This window comes from Dermacentor silvarum, chromosome 11 (genome assembly GCF_013339745.2).
Source record: "Dermacentor silvarum isolate Dsil-2018 chromosome 11, BIME_Dsil_1.4, whole genome shotgun sequence".
Classification (NCBI taxonomy): domain Eukaryota; kingdom Metazoa; phylum Arthropoda; class Arachnida; order Ixodida; family Ixodidae; genus Dermacentor; species Dermacentor silvarum.
Genome location: NC_051164.1, coordinates 106,486,414 through 106,502,073, shown reverse-complemented (window position 1 = coordinate 106,502,073; position 15,660 = coordinate 106,486,414). Strand labels below are relative to the sequence as shown.

The 15,660-nt window shown below is 48.5% G+C and overlaps 1 protein-coding gene across 1 annotated transcript in view; it reads right to left on the bottom strand.

Annotated features, from left to right (window-relative positions):
• Nucleotides 1–1,562: 1,562 nt before the first annotated feature.
• LOC119433441 (sushi, von Willebrand factor type A, EGF and pentraxin domain-containing protein 1-like) overlaps nucleotides 1,563–15,660 on the bottom strand; it is a 58,881-nt gene continuing 44,783 nt past the window's right edge. The window contains 8 exon segments of the mRNA XM_037700648.2: nucleotides 1,563–2,325; nucleotides 2,823–3,171; nucleotides 5,279–5,560; nucleotides 6,482–6,709; nucleotides 9,199–9,407; nucleotides 11,207–11,543; nucleotides 13,566–13,669; nucleotides 14,966–15,170. Of these exon segments, the coding sequence (XP_037556576.2) occupies nucleotides 1,987–2,325; nucleotides 2,823–3,171; nucleotides 5,279–5,560; nucleotides 6,482–6,709; nucleotides 9,199–9,407; nucleotides 11,207–11,543; nucleotides 13,566–13,669; nucleotides 14,966–15,170 (2,053 nt within the window). The 3' untranslated portion in view covers nucleotides 1,563–1,986.

Below are 15,660 nucleotides of genomic sequence, written 5' to 3'. Positions count from 1 at the left end.
ACTTCTACACGTATTCCAGTGAGCTGTGCAACATTTCCATCTGCATTGCTGCACCACTAACCGCACAATTAAAAAAAATTAAATTATGGGGTTTTACGTGCCAAAATCACGATCTGATTATGAGGCACACCGTAGCGGGGACTCCGGATAATTTCGACCACCTGGGGTTCTTTAACGTGCACCTAAATCTAAGTACACAGGTGTTTTCACATTTCGCCACCATCGAAATGCGACCACCGAGGCCGGGATTCGATCCCGCGACCTCACGCTTAGCAGCCCAACACTAACCGCACAATCCTTTAAACTACTACTAACTGCTAGAATCTCAATAAATACGTATGCTAGCTTAATTATTACCTGTTGCATTGGTGTTGTGTTAACCATTTGCTGTCCACGATGACTGCCTCATTTAACTCTCAAGCAATTTAGTTTGGTTTGGTGCCTATAGAAATACCACAACCTACTACAGGGGATTGGCCATGAATCGGGCGGCAGTGGTAAGAAAAATGATGGATACTTAAATGGAATTTTCTTACTTAAGAATGAGATAATACACAAATGAATTCTAATCGTTAATAATAATTTTCATGCTATAGCATCCTAAAATTTGAAGCAAATAATTTTGTTGTCTTGTGAAAAAAAAATAGCATGGCAGTCTCCTTGTTTCCATTACAAAATTAAATATGGCATCACATACGTTCCTATTACAGTGTCCTAGTGCCGACGCCCCCAGAGATAGAGATACATACGTTTGGTCACTGTATTTAGTAATTACTAATTGGACTGGGATCTCCGAATTTACGTGTTCTCTATAGTTAACTTAAATGATTGCGCAGTTAGTGGTATTCACATGAATGCACCACTTCTCTTGCGTCCTTCTCCAGCACTGCAGGAGTAAACATTGCGCAGCTCGCTGGAATATGCGTGTAAGTTGCAATGGTCCCCTTCGCCGATAGCCAAGTGCCTCCTAACAACACTGCGGCATGTCGTGGCTACCTTGGGCGGCATATCAAGCTTTCCCAAGTTTCGTGAAAAAAAAAAAGTATGAAGTGACTCTGGTAACGTTGATCCTCAGTGAATGTGGCCCGAGTTAGATGGGGGCATTGTATGAAACTTGGCGGTAGGCTAAACACTAAGGCTAATAATTCAGTTGTCCAGCTATGAACAATCTCAGGACGACTATAGACGTTATTAAAGCGATAAGCATTAAAGCACTCTGGTGACTCCCCGTATTCCCACCGCCGAAACATGTCAGGCATAAGGCGTGCACTGCAGCCGGGCTCCTCGCGCTTTTCTCGACATGTTACGCCATCTAGTGGCGCCGCCGCGAAGTTCCAGCTACGTAGCACTCGCATATTTAAAAATTTTGGCACAAGTTTGCGTGGGACACCCTGCATACTCGGACAAAATTGCCTCAATATAAATGAAGCGGATTCGATTCCGCCCAATATCGGAGACATTTTAAAGTATTTTTTTTAGTCGCAGAAGGCTAAATAACCAGTGGCACGTACCCAGTGATCCAAATTGGCGCGAAAGGTTCATTGAAAAGCGGCACATATATACTCAGTGACCCCAGTCGTCCAAGTTGGCGAGAAAAAGGTTAGATACGGACCATTAGACGGGCAGACACAAACATACCGCAAATTGATTTAAGTTCCCAAATCACATTAATAACACTGAACACATGGTAATAGTCACGACTTTATGAACAGTTAGAGTGCGTGCGCACGTGTCTTGTATGCGCCGTTTGCGTGTTTGTCTTATCGCTGTTTACAAATACGTATATTTCACTCAACACCAGGAGTAGCATGCCAGGCCGTCGTCCACGCAGACATCTCTGGCTTTCGTTAAAAACATCTCTCTCTCTCTCTAAGACTAGTACAAGAACTCCTGTGCACAATTAAATCCGCGTTGTCCCACGTCCAAGTTTGTCTTTGTGCACATTTCTTCGCGAAGAAGAGAGACAAAGTAGTGCCCTCCGAATCGTCAAGGGGGGACACACGAGGCCTCTTTTCCGCTCCAGGTGCCGTCAGGGCTGCAGACGCGAGAGGCACCTCCCAGGATATTGTGATCAGCGTCGCATTCGTAGTGGGCCTTTGCGCCCAGCCAGGCGCCCTCCAGAATCAGCCTTCCTCGAGCTGGGCTCTGCAGGGGCTGACAGTGGTCGCGCAGACACTCGAATATTCCCTCCCGCTTCCAAGAACCGTCGGACTGGCAGACGGACCTCGAGGGTCCCCGGGCCGAGTAACCGTTGTCGCAGGAATAGGTGGCGTTGTGGCCCTGAGTGAAACCCGTGTAGTCCACGCGGGCGTGCTCCGGTGTGGCCTGCAGTTGGCAGAGAGGCATTAGAATGAACTTCGTTATAACGGAGCAACGGACACCTACGTAGCGAATATCCGATAATTTGTATGAGTGCTAGCTAGCTTGAGTCTGCTAAATTAACATTGGTGGCATGTAAACGACATAGCCGGTAGCGCTCATTATAGGAATTGAGCATCTGTACTTCACCTGTACAGCTATGGCAACAATTAAGGCCCAGGGTGCTCCCCCCTACCTGGCTACGCCTCTGCCTATGATCATTCGTTTACAGAGTGGTAACACATGCCCCTTTTGACACCTCTGATGCCTGAAACGCAATCACTGTTAGTCCGGAAGGACAGATGATGTGAACCCTGAGCCTCATCCCAACTTCCCAACTTGTCTTTGCCAGGGCCTTGAAGAAAAGTCTCTGGGGCTGCAGCCCTTGTCATAGCTCTCAAATGTGTCTTCTTTATGGTTCCCATTGGTTGGCCGTGCTAAGGGAAATTCACTGTAAACTATACCTGTAGAGGGGGGCACCGTCTGGCTCGGCACAAGGGCTCCCTGCCTTCCCAGCGTCCGTTACGACCGCAAAGCCTAGAGGATGGCCCCGACAGGCGGTACCCGGGCTGGCAGGTGTAGTTGGATGTGCCCCCCACCGTGAGTCGATCGTAGGTGACGTGACCATTGAGGGGTTGCTGAGGTTCCGGGCAGGAGGAGTCGGGACATGGGCGTGCTGCCGTGCCGCACCCTTCCACCGGGTTGCAAGTTGGCACGTCACGCTCCCACTGTCCGGTCTCCAGGCAGGCTCTTTGCTGCAGGCCGTCGAGGGTGTAGCCCGGGTTGCAGTGGTAGAAGACGACGCTCGATATGCTGTCAAAGAATGGCCGGGGGGGAGAGGTAAAAAATAGAGAAGTCGTAGCTGAGTTGCTCTAAAACGGGTAGGGCACTTTTGTCTTCGTTTTCACCTTTTGGCGATGCATATAACAAGTGAACCGCATCGCTTTGTCTCCGGATTAGTGCATTCATCTACTAACGCAGCACGAAGCTACAAAGGATTTCTCGGAAAGAAAGTTCCGTAGTTGAAAAATTCGTCCTGGCCCGGAGATCGAACCCACGACCAACGCGTTTTCGGGGCTGTCGTTCTACCATGTGAGCTAAGCAGGTGGCTAGCATATCGCAGCGCGAGGCCGAATTAATCGACAACTCGAACATGGGGACACATTGCAAATCAGTTAGCCCGCAAGGCGGAGAAAAGTTCATGAAAGGAAAATTGTCAATCAATTTTCCTTTCGTGCACCTTCCTCTACCTTGCGGGCTTCCAAAAAATTGATTTGCATTATTCACCTTTCAGCGTGTATCTCAACGACACCTATGGGCATGTAAAATGCGGCCGTAATTGAATGCCTAATTTCGGTCTGGCTCGCGTAATTGCGGCAGGCATGGTATATAGGTGATTGGGCCTCATAGCTATAAGTCTTTTGTAGGGTAGAGATGCTCTTTAGCTAGTTACTTCATCCCCTACTAGTTTTAGGTTCTGTACAGGCGTGATCACAAGTGTGCCAACCAAGGGTTGTGCGAAAAAGCCGAATTTCTTGACAACTCAGAATGACAACGTAAAACTGACGAATGCACTTCGATGTTTACAATACCAAGTCTGAACTGCAGTCTTCAGTTTTACCTTACATACCAAGGCATCAAAGAACTTCGTTCTTTTCACAGATCACTTGGTCCGCACACTTTCCATCACGGGCGCACATGACAACAACTGCAAAGGTCTTTTCAATTTAACTGGCATGTGCATCAACGCAGCGATCACTCCAGGTAGGGAACTCAAGTGAGTGTGAACTTGTTTCTAGACACCTAGCTGAGCTAACTTTGCTTTCCAAAACGTTCTGCAACCAGAGCGAATGCTTCTTAGCTACTTTAAGATCACCTTGAGGGGCAAAATGGTTTCATTCTTCACTTAAAGGAAAAAAAAATATCCGTAATTAAAATAATTTTGTTTTCTTAGACGTTTTAAACACGAAAATTAGGGGCAGCTTCACACTAGTGGTGCGAAGACTGGGCAAACAGCGAAGCTGGCGACCCCACCTAGCTTTATCGCGGTTCGGCCAAGTTTTTTCGAGGTTATGCTTCGAGACTCGGCCACGTTTTGCTTAAGATCACCACGGAATCACCGACAGCCCAAGGAGCAACGAACAATCGGTCATTAAAGTATGTGGACGCTCAAACGCTTTTGCTGGGTTTCGCAGGCTCGTAACTCCGGATCTTCTGCGAATCACCGACGTTTCGCCGCTGCTTCGGCGGCACGATACTCGGGATCGGACCGAAGTCATCTCACTCGCTCTCGACTAGCGGCGCGGCAAGGCTTTCGCGCCGCGCTTCCTCTTCTTCAGGAGTGACGCTCTTCTTCGCGGCGGTGTGCTTGGCGCGGAGACGGCGGGGCGTTGGTGTCGCCGCGGCGGCGACGCGGAGCTATATATCTCGTGCGTCGGGTGACGTCACGGCTTAGCTCCGTGTCTGCGCAGCCGTGGCAACCACTCCGCACGGAACGGTGACGTCATGGCTCGGCAAAGCTAAGGCGAAGCGATGCGGCGCGCGCGATGACGTCACGGTTCATGACGTCACGGTCAGCGCAGCGACGATGACGTCACGGTCAGCGCAGCTGGTGCGAAGCGTTGCTAGGCGACACATGGTGACGGCATCGCCAGGCGGAGCTTTTGCGGCGTACACTCGACGGACCATGTTTGCGAGTTCACAGGGGCGTGTGCCATTGCACTTGGACCCTTTCTGCACTACCTCCAGGATCAGCCCACAGTTTTTGTTCGCACTACGTGGCCTAACCAAGAGCCTAAACAGCTCTGCTGATAAAAAAATGTGCTTGCCAAGCTGTTTGCTTCTTGCCCTCCTCGTGATAGCAACGCTGCCGCCCCCAGCAACTAATTAACTAGTTCGCTTATGGAAGTTTTTGATGTACTTGAAATCAGTTCCTGAGACGACTCCGTTGACAGGAGGGTCGGGGGGAGGGCACTCGGCTAGCAGACACGTGGTCTCTCCTGGCACCATCCAGGACCCGTCAGCCAGGCATGTCCACCGGTCGACGCCCTGCAGCCGGTAGCGCGGGTCGCAGGAGGCACGAACCGTCTCCCCTGTTGCGTCGTCCTGGACTAGTCTCCCGTTGGACACTTGTCCATGAAGCGAACAGTTCATGGGAACGCATTCGGGAAGCTCGCCGCTCCAGGTTCCATCAGCGCGGCACCTGGAACCCGAACGAACAGATGTATTACTCACGGCTACGCTGTACGCCGTCGCTGTCAGAGATCTTGAAGGGACACTGAAAGCGGTCACTGTTATCGTGAGAAGGGGCTTGCTAAGCCAGAAGAGACCGCAGAAAATGAATGAGGTGTTGGCGATGCCACGCGAATATTGCGTGGTATACGAGGTTGAGCATTTTTAATAGAGAGTTTTAGGTTAGGGGACGCTGGGGTGCCTCGATGTCCTCCTCGCCCACAGGAGGCGCGCATTGAGGCACCCTAGGTGACGCAATCGCACCCTAGCGTTGGGGGACGCAAACCGCCAGGTGTACAAAAGAACCCAAAGCGAGCACAAAGGAGCTGGAAGGACCCACAATGGAGTTTGCATCCTCCATCGCTTGGGCGCGTCTTGTGTCCCCTAACCTAAAACTCTCTATTACACACGTTCAGTGCTCTTCTGTAGCTACACTGCTGCATGTGAGCTGTACTTCTGTGAACGCAAAGTGGCTTGAATGTCATGTTAACGCAAATCTATCATTTCCTATTTTTTTTTCTTTCAGGTCACCGGCCTTCGAATTCTAAAGAATCTACCTGTAATTGGAGTGTGCTTATAGATTCATTGGCTTTCCTTTTTTCTTTAAATGCCATCTAAATAGTTTGGAATGGCGGCGTACTCACTTTCGGATTGATTTGGTGGACATGATTATCTTCGATGCCTTCCGTTACTGTGAAAGAGCGCGAGATTTTGCCCGTGTCGTTTTGTTCGTGTCAGCCTTCTGATTTTGACCATGAAGCCTTTAAAACGGTCTAGATATATGTGCATGGGCTAGTTGGTACTGCCTTATTTGAAAACTTAGAGCGTGTATTTCTTGCGCTTTAAGTTTCGTAATAAAAAGTTCTGTCACATGCGTGTCGAGAAGGCTCACCTAAGAGCTTTTGGCCCGACGAGCCTGAAGCCCCGTTCGCAAGCGAACAGACTGAAGGACGGCGTGGTGTGGACCCGTCCATGTTTGATTGGTCTCGGCACTGTGCACGACATCGGCTGGCACTGCGGAGCTGAGTCCGACCACGTTCCATCAGCTAGGCACGTCCTCTGCTGGGCTCCGTGCAGCTCGAACCAGGGGTCGCACTGGTACTCAACGCTAGAACCATAGCTGCGCCACAAAAGCCTCGCGTTATAGTGTTCCCATGGACGTCCATAGTTCGGCTGTGGTACTCTATAAGGACAAATCGAGTGTTGGCCACTCCTTATGATGAGTATAACTGCTTGATTCGTAATATTTCGATAGCAATTATACGAACGCCCGACGCGCGTTTTTTCGCTGTTGTCATTGTCGTGCTGTCACGGTATCGACGTGCATGCCCGGCCCGTGCCTGGAGGGTTAGAATGTCTCCAGAGACGTGCTTTATTTTTAGCTGCAAAAGCGACGAAGCTAAGTGGACGCACCGTCACGCTGCGCTCAATCGGCTCTGCTGCAGACGTTCTGGCTTCCGTTGCTAGCATGAGTGCTGTACGCACACATGTCCATTAGCGTTCCTGCTGAGGAGCCATGTGCATATCACACCGTGGTCCATGCACTGATCTTAGTGGAACACCAAGCTAAATCTGTCTAATTCTTTGATTGGGCACAGACAAACGCCGAAAGTGCTCCATATTGCTTGTACTCCCGACAGTGTGTGTCTACACTGGTTGTACCTCATCATAGTGAACGTACTCCACTGGGGGTATACGAGAACTCTCTTAAACGGGGTTCAAATGAACAAGCACTTACGCCCGAGAAAGGAGTTGCCACTACTCCCTTTCTAGGAGTGTATCCTGACAATGGTAAGGCTGATTTGCACTAAGACTAACAAGGCGTGTAAAATGTGGAAGCGAACCATAGTTTCAGATTTCTAAGCTTTCAAGCAGATGACTTGAGTTTTGGTGATAGACAATCAAATGACACAGTCGCTATTCTGTGATAGACAAAGACTGCATGGTGCAGATCTATCGGCTTTCCGTGACTGCCATAGTCTGTCTGTTTGGAGAAGTAATTAAGGCTGCCTCCGCACACTCAGCAACTAAGACATTGCGCAACTTTTTACACAAGCCAGCATTAACTATCCATGCAGTTACGTTGGAATTCTGTCATCTCATAGCTTCTTGGTGCCTGCAGTAAAGAACATGGCGCAGCAGCATAAAAAACAAACAGAAGTGCAGCTCTTGCATTCACTCCTTCACCACCGCGTCAAGATAGCTGACAAACAGCCGATGTGCATATGCGTGGTTCAGGATAAAAAGATATTAGTGCAGCTTGCACTGGAGGTGCAATGCTAAAGAGACAGCGGAGCTGATGGGCACCTAGCTAGTCCTGGCTTTTGGGTTAGGCTAAGCGCTACCAAGTCAACCCCAGAATTACCCGGAATTTATCGATTATTGATCGATTGTCGATTAGCTATTGATTGGCTATTGCAAGGTATTGACCACGTATTTGGGCTAGGCTAAGCACTACGAAGTCATCCCCAGCATTTCCCGCAATGTATTGATTATTTGTCGATTATCGATTAGCAATTGATTGACTATCCATTGGCTATCTGTGACTGCCTAATGTTGAATTCCAATGGCGGAGCCGGAGCAACCGACGGACTCCGCGAGCGAGCACTCGACTCTGGCGTAGAGCAACGCCTCCAAATCCGCGAGTGGAACACAACCTGCGCCGCTGAGCAAGGCGGAAGCGGAAGTTCTAGCCTTCAGGCGCCAAGTTACCCAGGATACTTTGCGTGTTGTCATTCCCTTCCGCTGTTTGCTCCCAGCACCGCCGCACCGGTCATTTGTCTTTTCAGCGCCGTTCACCCACTGCTTAAAACTGCAAAATGGATATCTTGCCAATTAAGCGTGCGACAGCTTTTGTTTGCTATGGTGAGCACACAGGATGCGGACAAACATGGTAGGTGTCTTCGCAACTTGAAGGACGTCCTCGATGAAGCTCACTACTTCGGGCCTCTTCGCGGGAATGCGGAACATCCTGTCGAATTCCCGCTTATACGCTTAGCGGCAGTTTAGGCCGCTGGCACTATCCGAGAAATCACTCGTGTCGGAACTTGAGCTTTCCGACTCGGAGCTGTCGCTATCGAGTAGCAGAAGCAATGCCGCACGCTCTGCCAAACTAGCCGAGCCGTTCATGTCGTCCACCATTACCATCACGAGTCGCGACCGGCTGCGCCCCCCAGCAGACAAACGTCATAAAGGAAATGCCTCACGCAGAGTTCCGGTCCACTCCGCCGATTTTGGCGGAGCATCTTTTCCTGCTCCACGGAGTCACACCCGCTCTGAATCCACTCCGACTCTCTCATTGGAACATTTTACTTCTGCCCTCACTCTGTCATTGGAACAAACTTGCTCCGAAACGAGCAGAAAAACTTGCTCCGACTCCGCCATTGAAATTCAACATAAGATTAAGTAGTCCCAACCATGCTTAGCTAGACTTAGCCAGGCTCAGCTTCGCTAGTTCACATGGATATGTGCCATTGCGCTTGGACCCTTCCTGCACTTCCGCCAGGATCGGCCCACATTTTCTGTTCGCGGTTGACACATTACGCCCGGCTTAAATAGCTCCGCTGTTAATACTGAATTTGCTATACAAGCACGTTTCAGGTCACATACGTGGTGCTTGGGTAGACAGCGGTACCGTGGGGCACTTCCTCTGGCTCGGGACACGATACGACGTCGCACCTGATGTCACCATTCCACGTTCCGTTCGCTGTGCACGTTCGTTTGCCCGAGCCCAAGAGACGAAAACCCGCTCGGCAGCTGTACTTGGCCACGCTTTGGAACTTCGCGCTGTCTGATTCCACTGCTTGTCCATGCTCTAACTACACAGAGCGAAAGACATAGTGCTTCTTAAATGCTATGGTAAAATGCAATGAACAGACCACTGCACTACTCTTCTCGCAATAGCTTAGGCAGTCTTAATCCTGCTAAGCAGTATATATGACAGTGTGTGCACTGTCGCCAGGAAAAGTATCTGCATATGCAAGACCAGTTGCACATTACGAGCATATGCGGGCATATGCTAGCCAATTTAACTGCTTTTTAATAACGTTGGCCCCATACGTCACGCGCAACTTCCGAAATGCGTTCCAACATTTTACAAACAGGGCATATAGTAGAGGTCCTGTCAAGGAAACTATAGCAGTAATTTTAGGTCTGTGCCTGCAGCATCGGCGCTTTTCAAAGTACTGAGATGACTTGGACAAAATTACATCGCGCTTTGAACGGGCGAGCCGATCCTGTGACTTAAAATTCATAGAACTGATTTTACTTATTACACAATGCGAACTTGAAGTCGAAACACTGTGAGCAATACAAACGCAACAAAAGGACAAAAGGAATGTAGATGGGAACACAATGCTATTAATCTGCGGTTTATTCCTATATATATATATATATATATATATATATATAGAAACATAAACAGGACAGTGGGGGTTACATATGGCGAAATTCTCTTTGGTTTGGGGTCATGCTGAGTGAAACACCGTGATCGATGTGCTCGGTCTATCACTTTCCGGGTTACGATCACTATCGCGGGATTTTGCGTGACTCTGCACCGGACACGTCGACTTCCACTAGCAACGGCGTTTCTGGCGCTTTGCCCAATATATATTAATGATGTGGGCTGATAGAAAAAAATTGCGTAGAATCTCCTCAGGGAGTTATTTGAATGGTGCGTAAGCATTTCGTATTAACGACGAAGCAGTGTTGAGTGGTCACACTCAACACTGCTGGTAACCCTAGCACTGATCAGTGGCTGCGGTCGTCTTGGCGCCATTACGGCAAACGTGACAGAGCTGCGGCGTCACGAACTGCTGCGGAAGGCGGCGCAACGTGAACTGATGAGGCAAACAAACTACTGCAGGTGGCGGCGCCAGGTGTGCTGATGATGTTCCGATCCGAAGCCACAGCTGCTCCACAGTTCTGGCTTACTAAAGGTGCGCCTAGTGCGTGCCTTATTGCACACGTCACTTAGGTCACAGAGACGCGCTCGTGCCACTGCTCGCGCGTTCGTCGTCGTCGAACTTGAAAGCGATCAACTTACGCGAAGGACGGACAGACGGACGCTCGGACAGTTTTATTGTTAGGTAACCATAGAAATGCTCGTGCCACTGCTCGCGCGTTCGTCGTCGTCGAACTTGAAAGCGATCGACTTATGCGAAGGACAGACGGACGGACGCTCGGACAGTTTTATTGTTGGGTAATCATAGAAATGCTTAGGCATTTAAAAAGAAAATTAATATAAATTAAAACAAACTGCTATAAATTAAAACAAACTGCTATAAGACAGCATGCTTGGCACTGATGCGAGGAACGCTATCGCCCGTAGACACCGATTCGTCCAGGGGTGACATTCTGGACATTACCAAATTCCGCCGTGTTGTCGAATTCCACCATGTTGGCTCTCTGAGCCAATCGGAGATGCCGTGGAAGCCTTGTGAGCCAATCAGAGCTGACAAGATGGCAAATATGACAATATGGCGGAACTTGACTGTGTCCAGGATAGCATCTATAGGTGGTGCCGTGTCAACCGATGATAACGCCAGAATGATCGTAACCCGGATCCAATGATCTACTGAGAATACGACGCAAGAGTGCACCGTGTTCTCGATCTCACCGGCGGTGGCGGTCCGCAGTCCACCGGTACGCAGTCGGGAATCGACGGCGCCCACAGTCCTCCCCAGCTGCACACCGCCACCTCGTTGCCCACCAGGACGTAGCCGTCGGCGCAAGAGAAGCGTGCCGGGCTGCCCAGAGCAGTGTCCGTGTACGAGAGCACCGCGTGCGGCCCCACGATGGGCTCGGAGCAGTCCGCAGGCTCGCACAACGGCGTCTTGGGCGGCGACCACAGTGCAGCGGCGTGGCAGATGCGCGTAGAGGCGCCGCGCAGTTCGAAGCCGCGGGAGCAAGTGACCGAGACGCTGCTGCCCAGTGTCCGGCCCGATCCGATGACTCTGGCGAGAGAGAAGATGCAGGCGTATATTCGATCTCGCTAAAACTGTAATTCGCTTTTTGCAGTGCTGCTTCTTATTTATTTATTTAAAATACTCTCAATATCTGATGGCATTACAGAAATGAGTGGTTACACATTATACAACGTTAGATACAGCAGTCTGAAAAGATGAATGATCCGGATTGCTGGCGACCGAGGCGGGGAGGTGATTCTATTCGGATGCTGTCTTGGGCAGGAATGAATTGAAGAAAAGGTTTGTACAGCAACTTTGTACTTTTATCTTGACGCTGTGGTCGATTCGCGGTAAAATGTAAGGGGGTTATATAAAAATTTCATTTTTAAATTCTTGGTTAGTATAGTAAATTTTATGAAAGAGGGATAACCGGGTGAGTTTCCTTCTTGATGATAGGTCTGGCAGATGAAGGCTAGTTTTGATGGCGGATATACTGGCACTGCAGGAATAATTGCATACAATGAAACGTGCAGGCTGGTTCTGAATGGCTTCAAGTAAGTATTTTATGTGCTGTAGAGGCACGAGTTGGTATTCATACTGTGCGGGTATGGGCTAGAAGACAAGTATATTTACTGAGGCACAAAAATACATACAGGGGTGGGCACCGATTCCGAGTGACCTGTATTCAGTAAAGCTAAACAATTGTTCAGTTAACGAGCCTTGAAGGTTTCAATATTTTAAGAATTTTTAGGTACGTTTACAATATTATAGTAATATTATAGCATTGCCTACGGTATCTTCGACCAAGTAACCATTATTTTAGGAATCTTCTGGAATTGTCTCGTGCCCCTTGTGCAAAGAGTGTTCCCGTATGCCTCTTTGTGTGCCTCATTAACAGTCCTTGTGGTATAGCGCACCCGGGAACAGTGTGAATTGCCGTCAAAATTATAAATCATGCAACACGACTCGAGAAGTTTATAACATAGATTTAAGAATGGTTGATTCGCGAACCCGCCGCGGTGGCTCAACAGATGTGCCACTTGCTGCCCCGGATGTGAAGTCGCGGATTTGAACCCCAGTCGCTGCGGCTGAGTTCTACTGGGGGAGAAAATACAGTGAACACTCAAGTAGTGATATTTGGGTGCACATCAATTAATCTCACGTGGTCAAATTTTATGCCCCCGCCGCCCTGCACACACTGCGATGTCCCTCGAGAACCGAGCCTAGTCAAGATTTAGGCATAGACTAAGAATAAAAGGCAACTTTGTCTTTTCTTTTAACAGCGGAGCTGTTTAAGCACGGCGTAATGTGTCTGCTGAATCCAAAAATGTGGGCCGATACTGGCGGTAGTGCAGAAAGGGTACAAGCGCAATGGCGCATACCCCTGTGAACTAGCGAAGCTGAGCCTGGATAAGTCTAGCTAAGCATGGTTAGGACTATACTTAAGCTTAGTCAGTCAACGACAACCAATCGATAGCCAATCAATAACTAATAGAAAAATTCCGGGAAATGCTGGGGATGACTTGATTGTACTTAGCCTAGCCCAAATACGTGGTCAATACCTTGCGATAGCCAATCAATAGCCAATCAATAGCTAATGAATAATCGATCAATAATAAATAAATTTCGGAAAATGCCGGGGATGACTTCGTAGTGCTTAGCCTAGCCCAAATACGTGTCAATACCTTGTGATACCCAATTGATAGCCAATCAATTGCTAATCGATAATTGACAAATAATCAATACATTGCGGGAAATGCTGGAGATGACTTCGTAGTGCTTAGCCTAGCCCAAATACGTGGCCAATACCTTGCGATAGCCAATCAATAGCTAATCGATCAATAATCGATAAATTCCGGGAAATTCTGGGGTTGACTTGGTAGTGCTTAGCCTAACCCAAAAGCCAGGACTAACTAGGTGTCCATCAGCTCCGCTGTCACTTTAGCATTGCGCCTCCAGTGCAAGCTACGCCAAGTTTTTTTTTTTTTTTTTCAAAGTAAGAACTTGTGAATGGGGGGGGGGGGGGTAGAGGGCACCCGAGAGAAAGAAATATAGCTTTCTTGTACTTGCCTGCCATTAGCGATAGGTGGATGAGGAGGGCACTCGAGGGGAACGCACGTTGGCTCGTGGTCGCTCCACGACCCATCGTAGCCGCACCTTCTCCAGCGGCTTCCCTGAAGAGGCCAAAAAATGGTGTTCGGTGATTTGACAAGATAACAGATGCTCTAGAGGGTCTTTATTTATAAGTGTGTGATGCAACACACTTCATGTGACTGACATGCGTCTAGAGGGATGATGCTTCTGGTTCTCGTGCTGTATACTCGGCGAATGCTCAGAGCTATCACGCTCTCATGCACTTTATTGACGGAAGCTGCTCGTGAAGCATATTGCTACCATTTTTACTTTCAGAACTGACTTTATCTCAACAGTGCGACAGCTTAACCCTAAAACAGGTAGCATGGTGCATTGTTCGATATGGACTAGGAATTGCTTGTACCTCGGAGCAAGTTACCTTGGCTTGGACACATATAGTTAAGAAGTAGGTGCTACAGCATCGCTCAGTGAGCTTAGTCATTAGTGCGCAGGTCGTGCACAACAGACAAACCATATTTGTGGAAGAGGCCCATATATAGCATGTTTCAGCCTCCAGTAGTCCTACCTCTGGAAAACTAGCGGTGGTGTTGGGATATACATGTCCACTCAAGATAGTCTGGTGCTTAAAAATGCAGAACTAGTGTCAGGATTAGCCAGTGCACGAGTACATACTCTAGTCGTGATTCCTTATCCTCTGTGCACGTACCATACTTCTTTTGCCGATGCGTACCGTGGTACGCATCGGCAAAAAAAAAAAAAAAAAAAAAAAACGACCATCCGGATGGCACCTAGACATCCTCGACATTCACTACTATACATAAGAGCCACGTGACGCATGCGCATTTGTGCCGATGGTGGTTTGAGCGCTCAAACAAGACAGGATACTTTATCTAACATAGTTTCCTTTGACTGCACTGAACGTGCTGATCCGTTTCGTGTAAGGAGTTGCTGGCCAGTTTGCTGTCGTGCGGCGAAGCGCTGTACCGCAAATTGCCCTGCTGACTGCCATGACCTATCACTATTTTCCTAAGTAGAAATTTTGCTAGCTGTTCTTAAGTTTCTTGAAACAGGAAGGGGGGGGGGGGACACACGTGTACATTGAGAGAACCGTGTGAACAGCTTTCCAATTGCCATTACAAGAGAGGCGCTGATTAGCGTACATATACAGATACACACACAAACACACTTCTAAAAATTCAGTAGTGGCGCTCGTCTTGTCTCTACATCATCTGTGTATGAGTGTTAATTTGTGTCTAGCAGCTATCTTTCACCAACTACAGCCCAACAAGAAGTACGCATATATACGATAGCTTTCTAATAATTTCAGCCTACGAGGGGAAGGGCGTATACGCAATACGCATATAACCAGATCTCACCAGTAGTGTGTAATTAGGATGACACAGGTAGCTAGCCATGGCTCCAAACTCCACGCTCGCGGTAACTACTTCACCGTGTTGAGGATTTGCAGGTGTTGGACACTTCATAGGCGTGCATGTCGCTTCCAACGAAGACCACGTCTTGTTTGCCATGCAGACTATCTCCATGTGACCAGAAATCTTGTAGCCAAGATTGCAGCGACAGCTACATAAGAAAAGACAAAATGGCATTTTAGCTGTGGACATGCATAATGCTGTGTGATTATAAGCTTCATTCTTTAGGATGTGCCCAGAATTTTCAGTATAGATTATGAGAATGCCACTAGTTCTTCTCTTTTTTTTTTAAAGAAAATTATTCAAGCGTGTATTGAGAACGCATATTTCCCGTAAACCGTAACGAATAGGTATGGCATTGTAAGCAACGAATGCCGTAACCACCACAGGTCCCCATTTTCTAAGAAATGAGGGGACTTAAACACATTTCGGAAATGGTCCAGGGCAAACGGTTCGCACACCTGGATGGCACGCTTGTTGGCAGACAAGGAGTACAGTTTGCACTTACTGTAAACATTGTGATTGCTAAGTTGGCCGAATGAGACGGCTGAACTGACAGGTGGGGTTTGGAAATGAGCCCTTTCATATGACAAAGATAAAGCAATAAACCAAGAAAGCACCGACCTCATGACGTCTCCGAA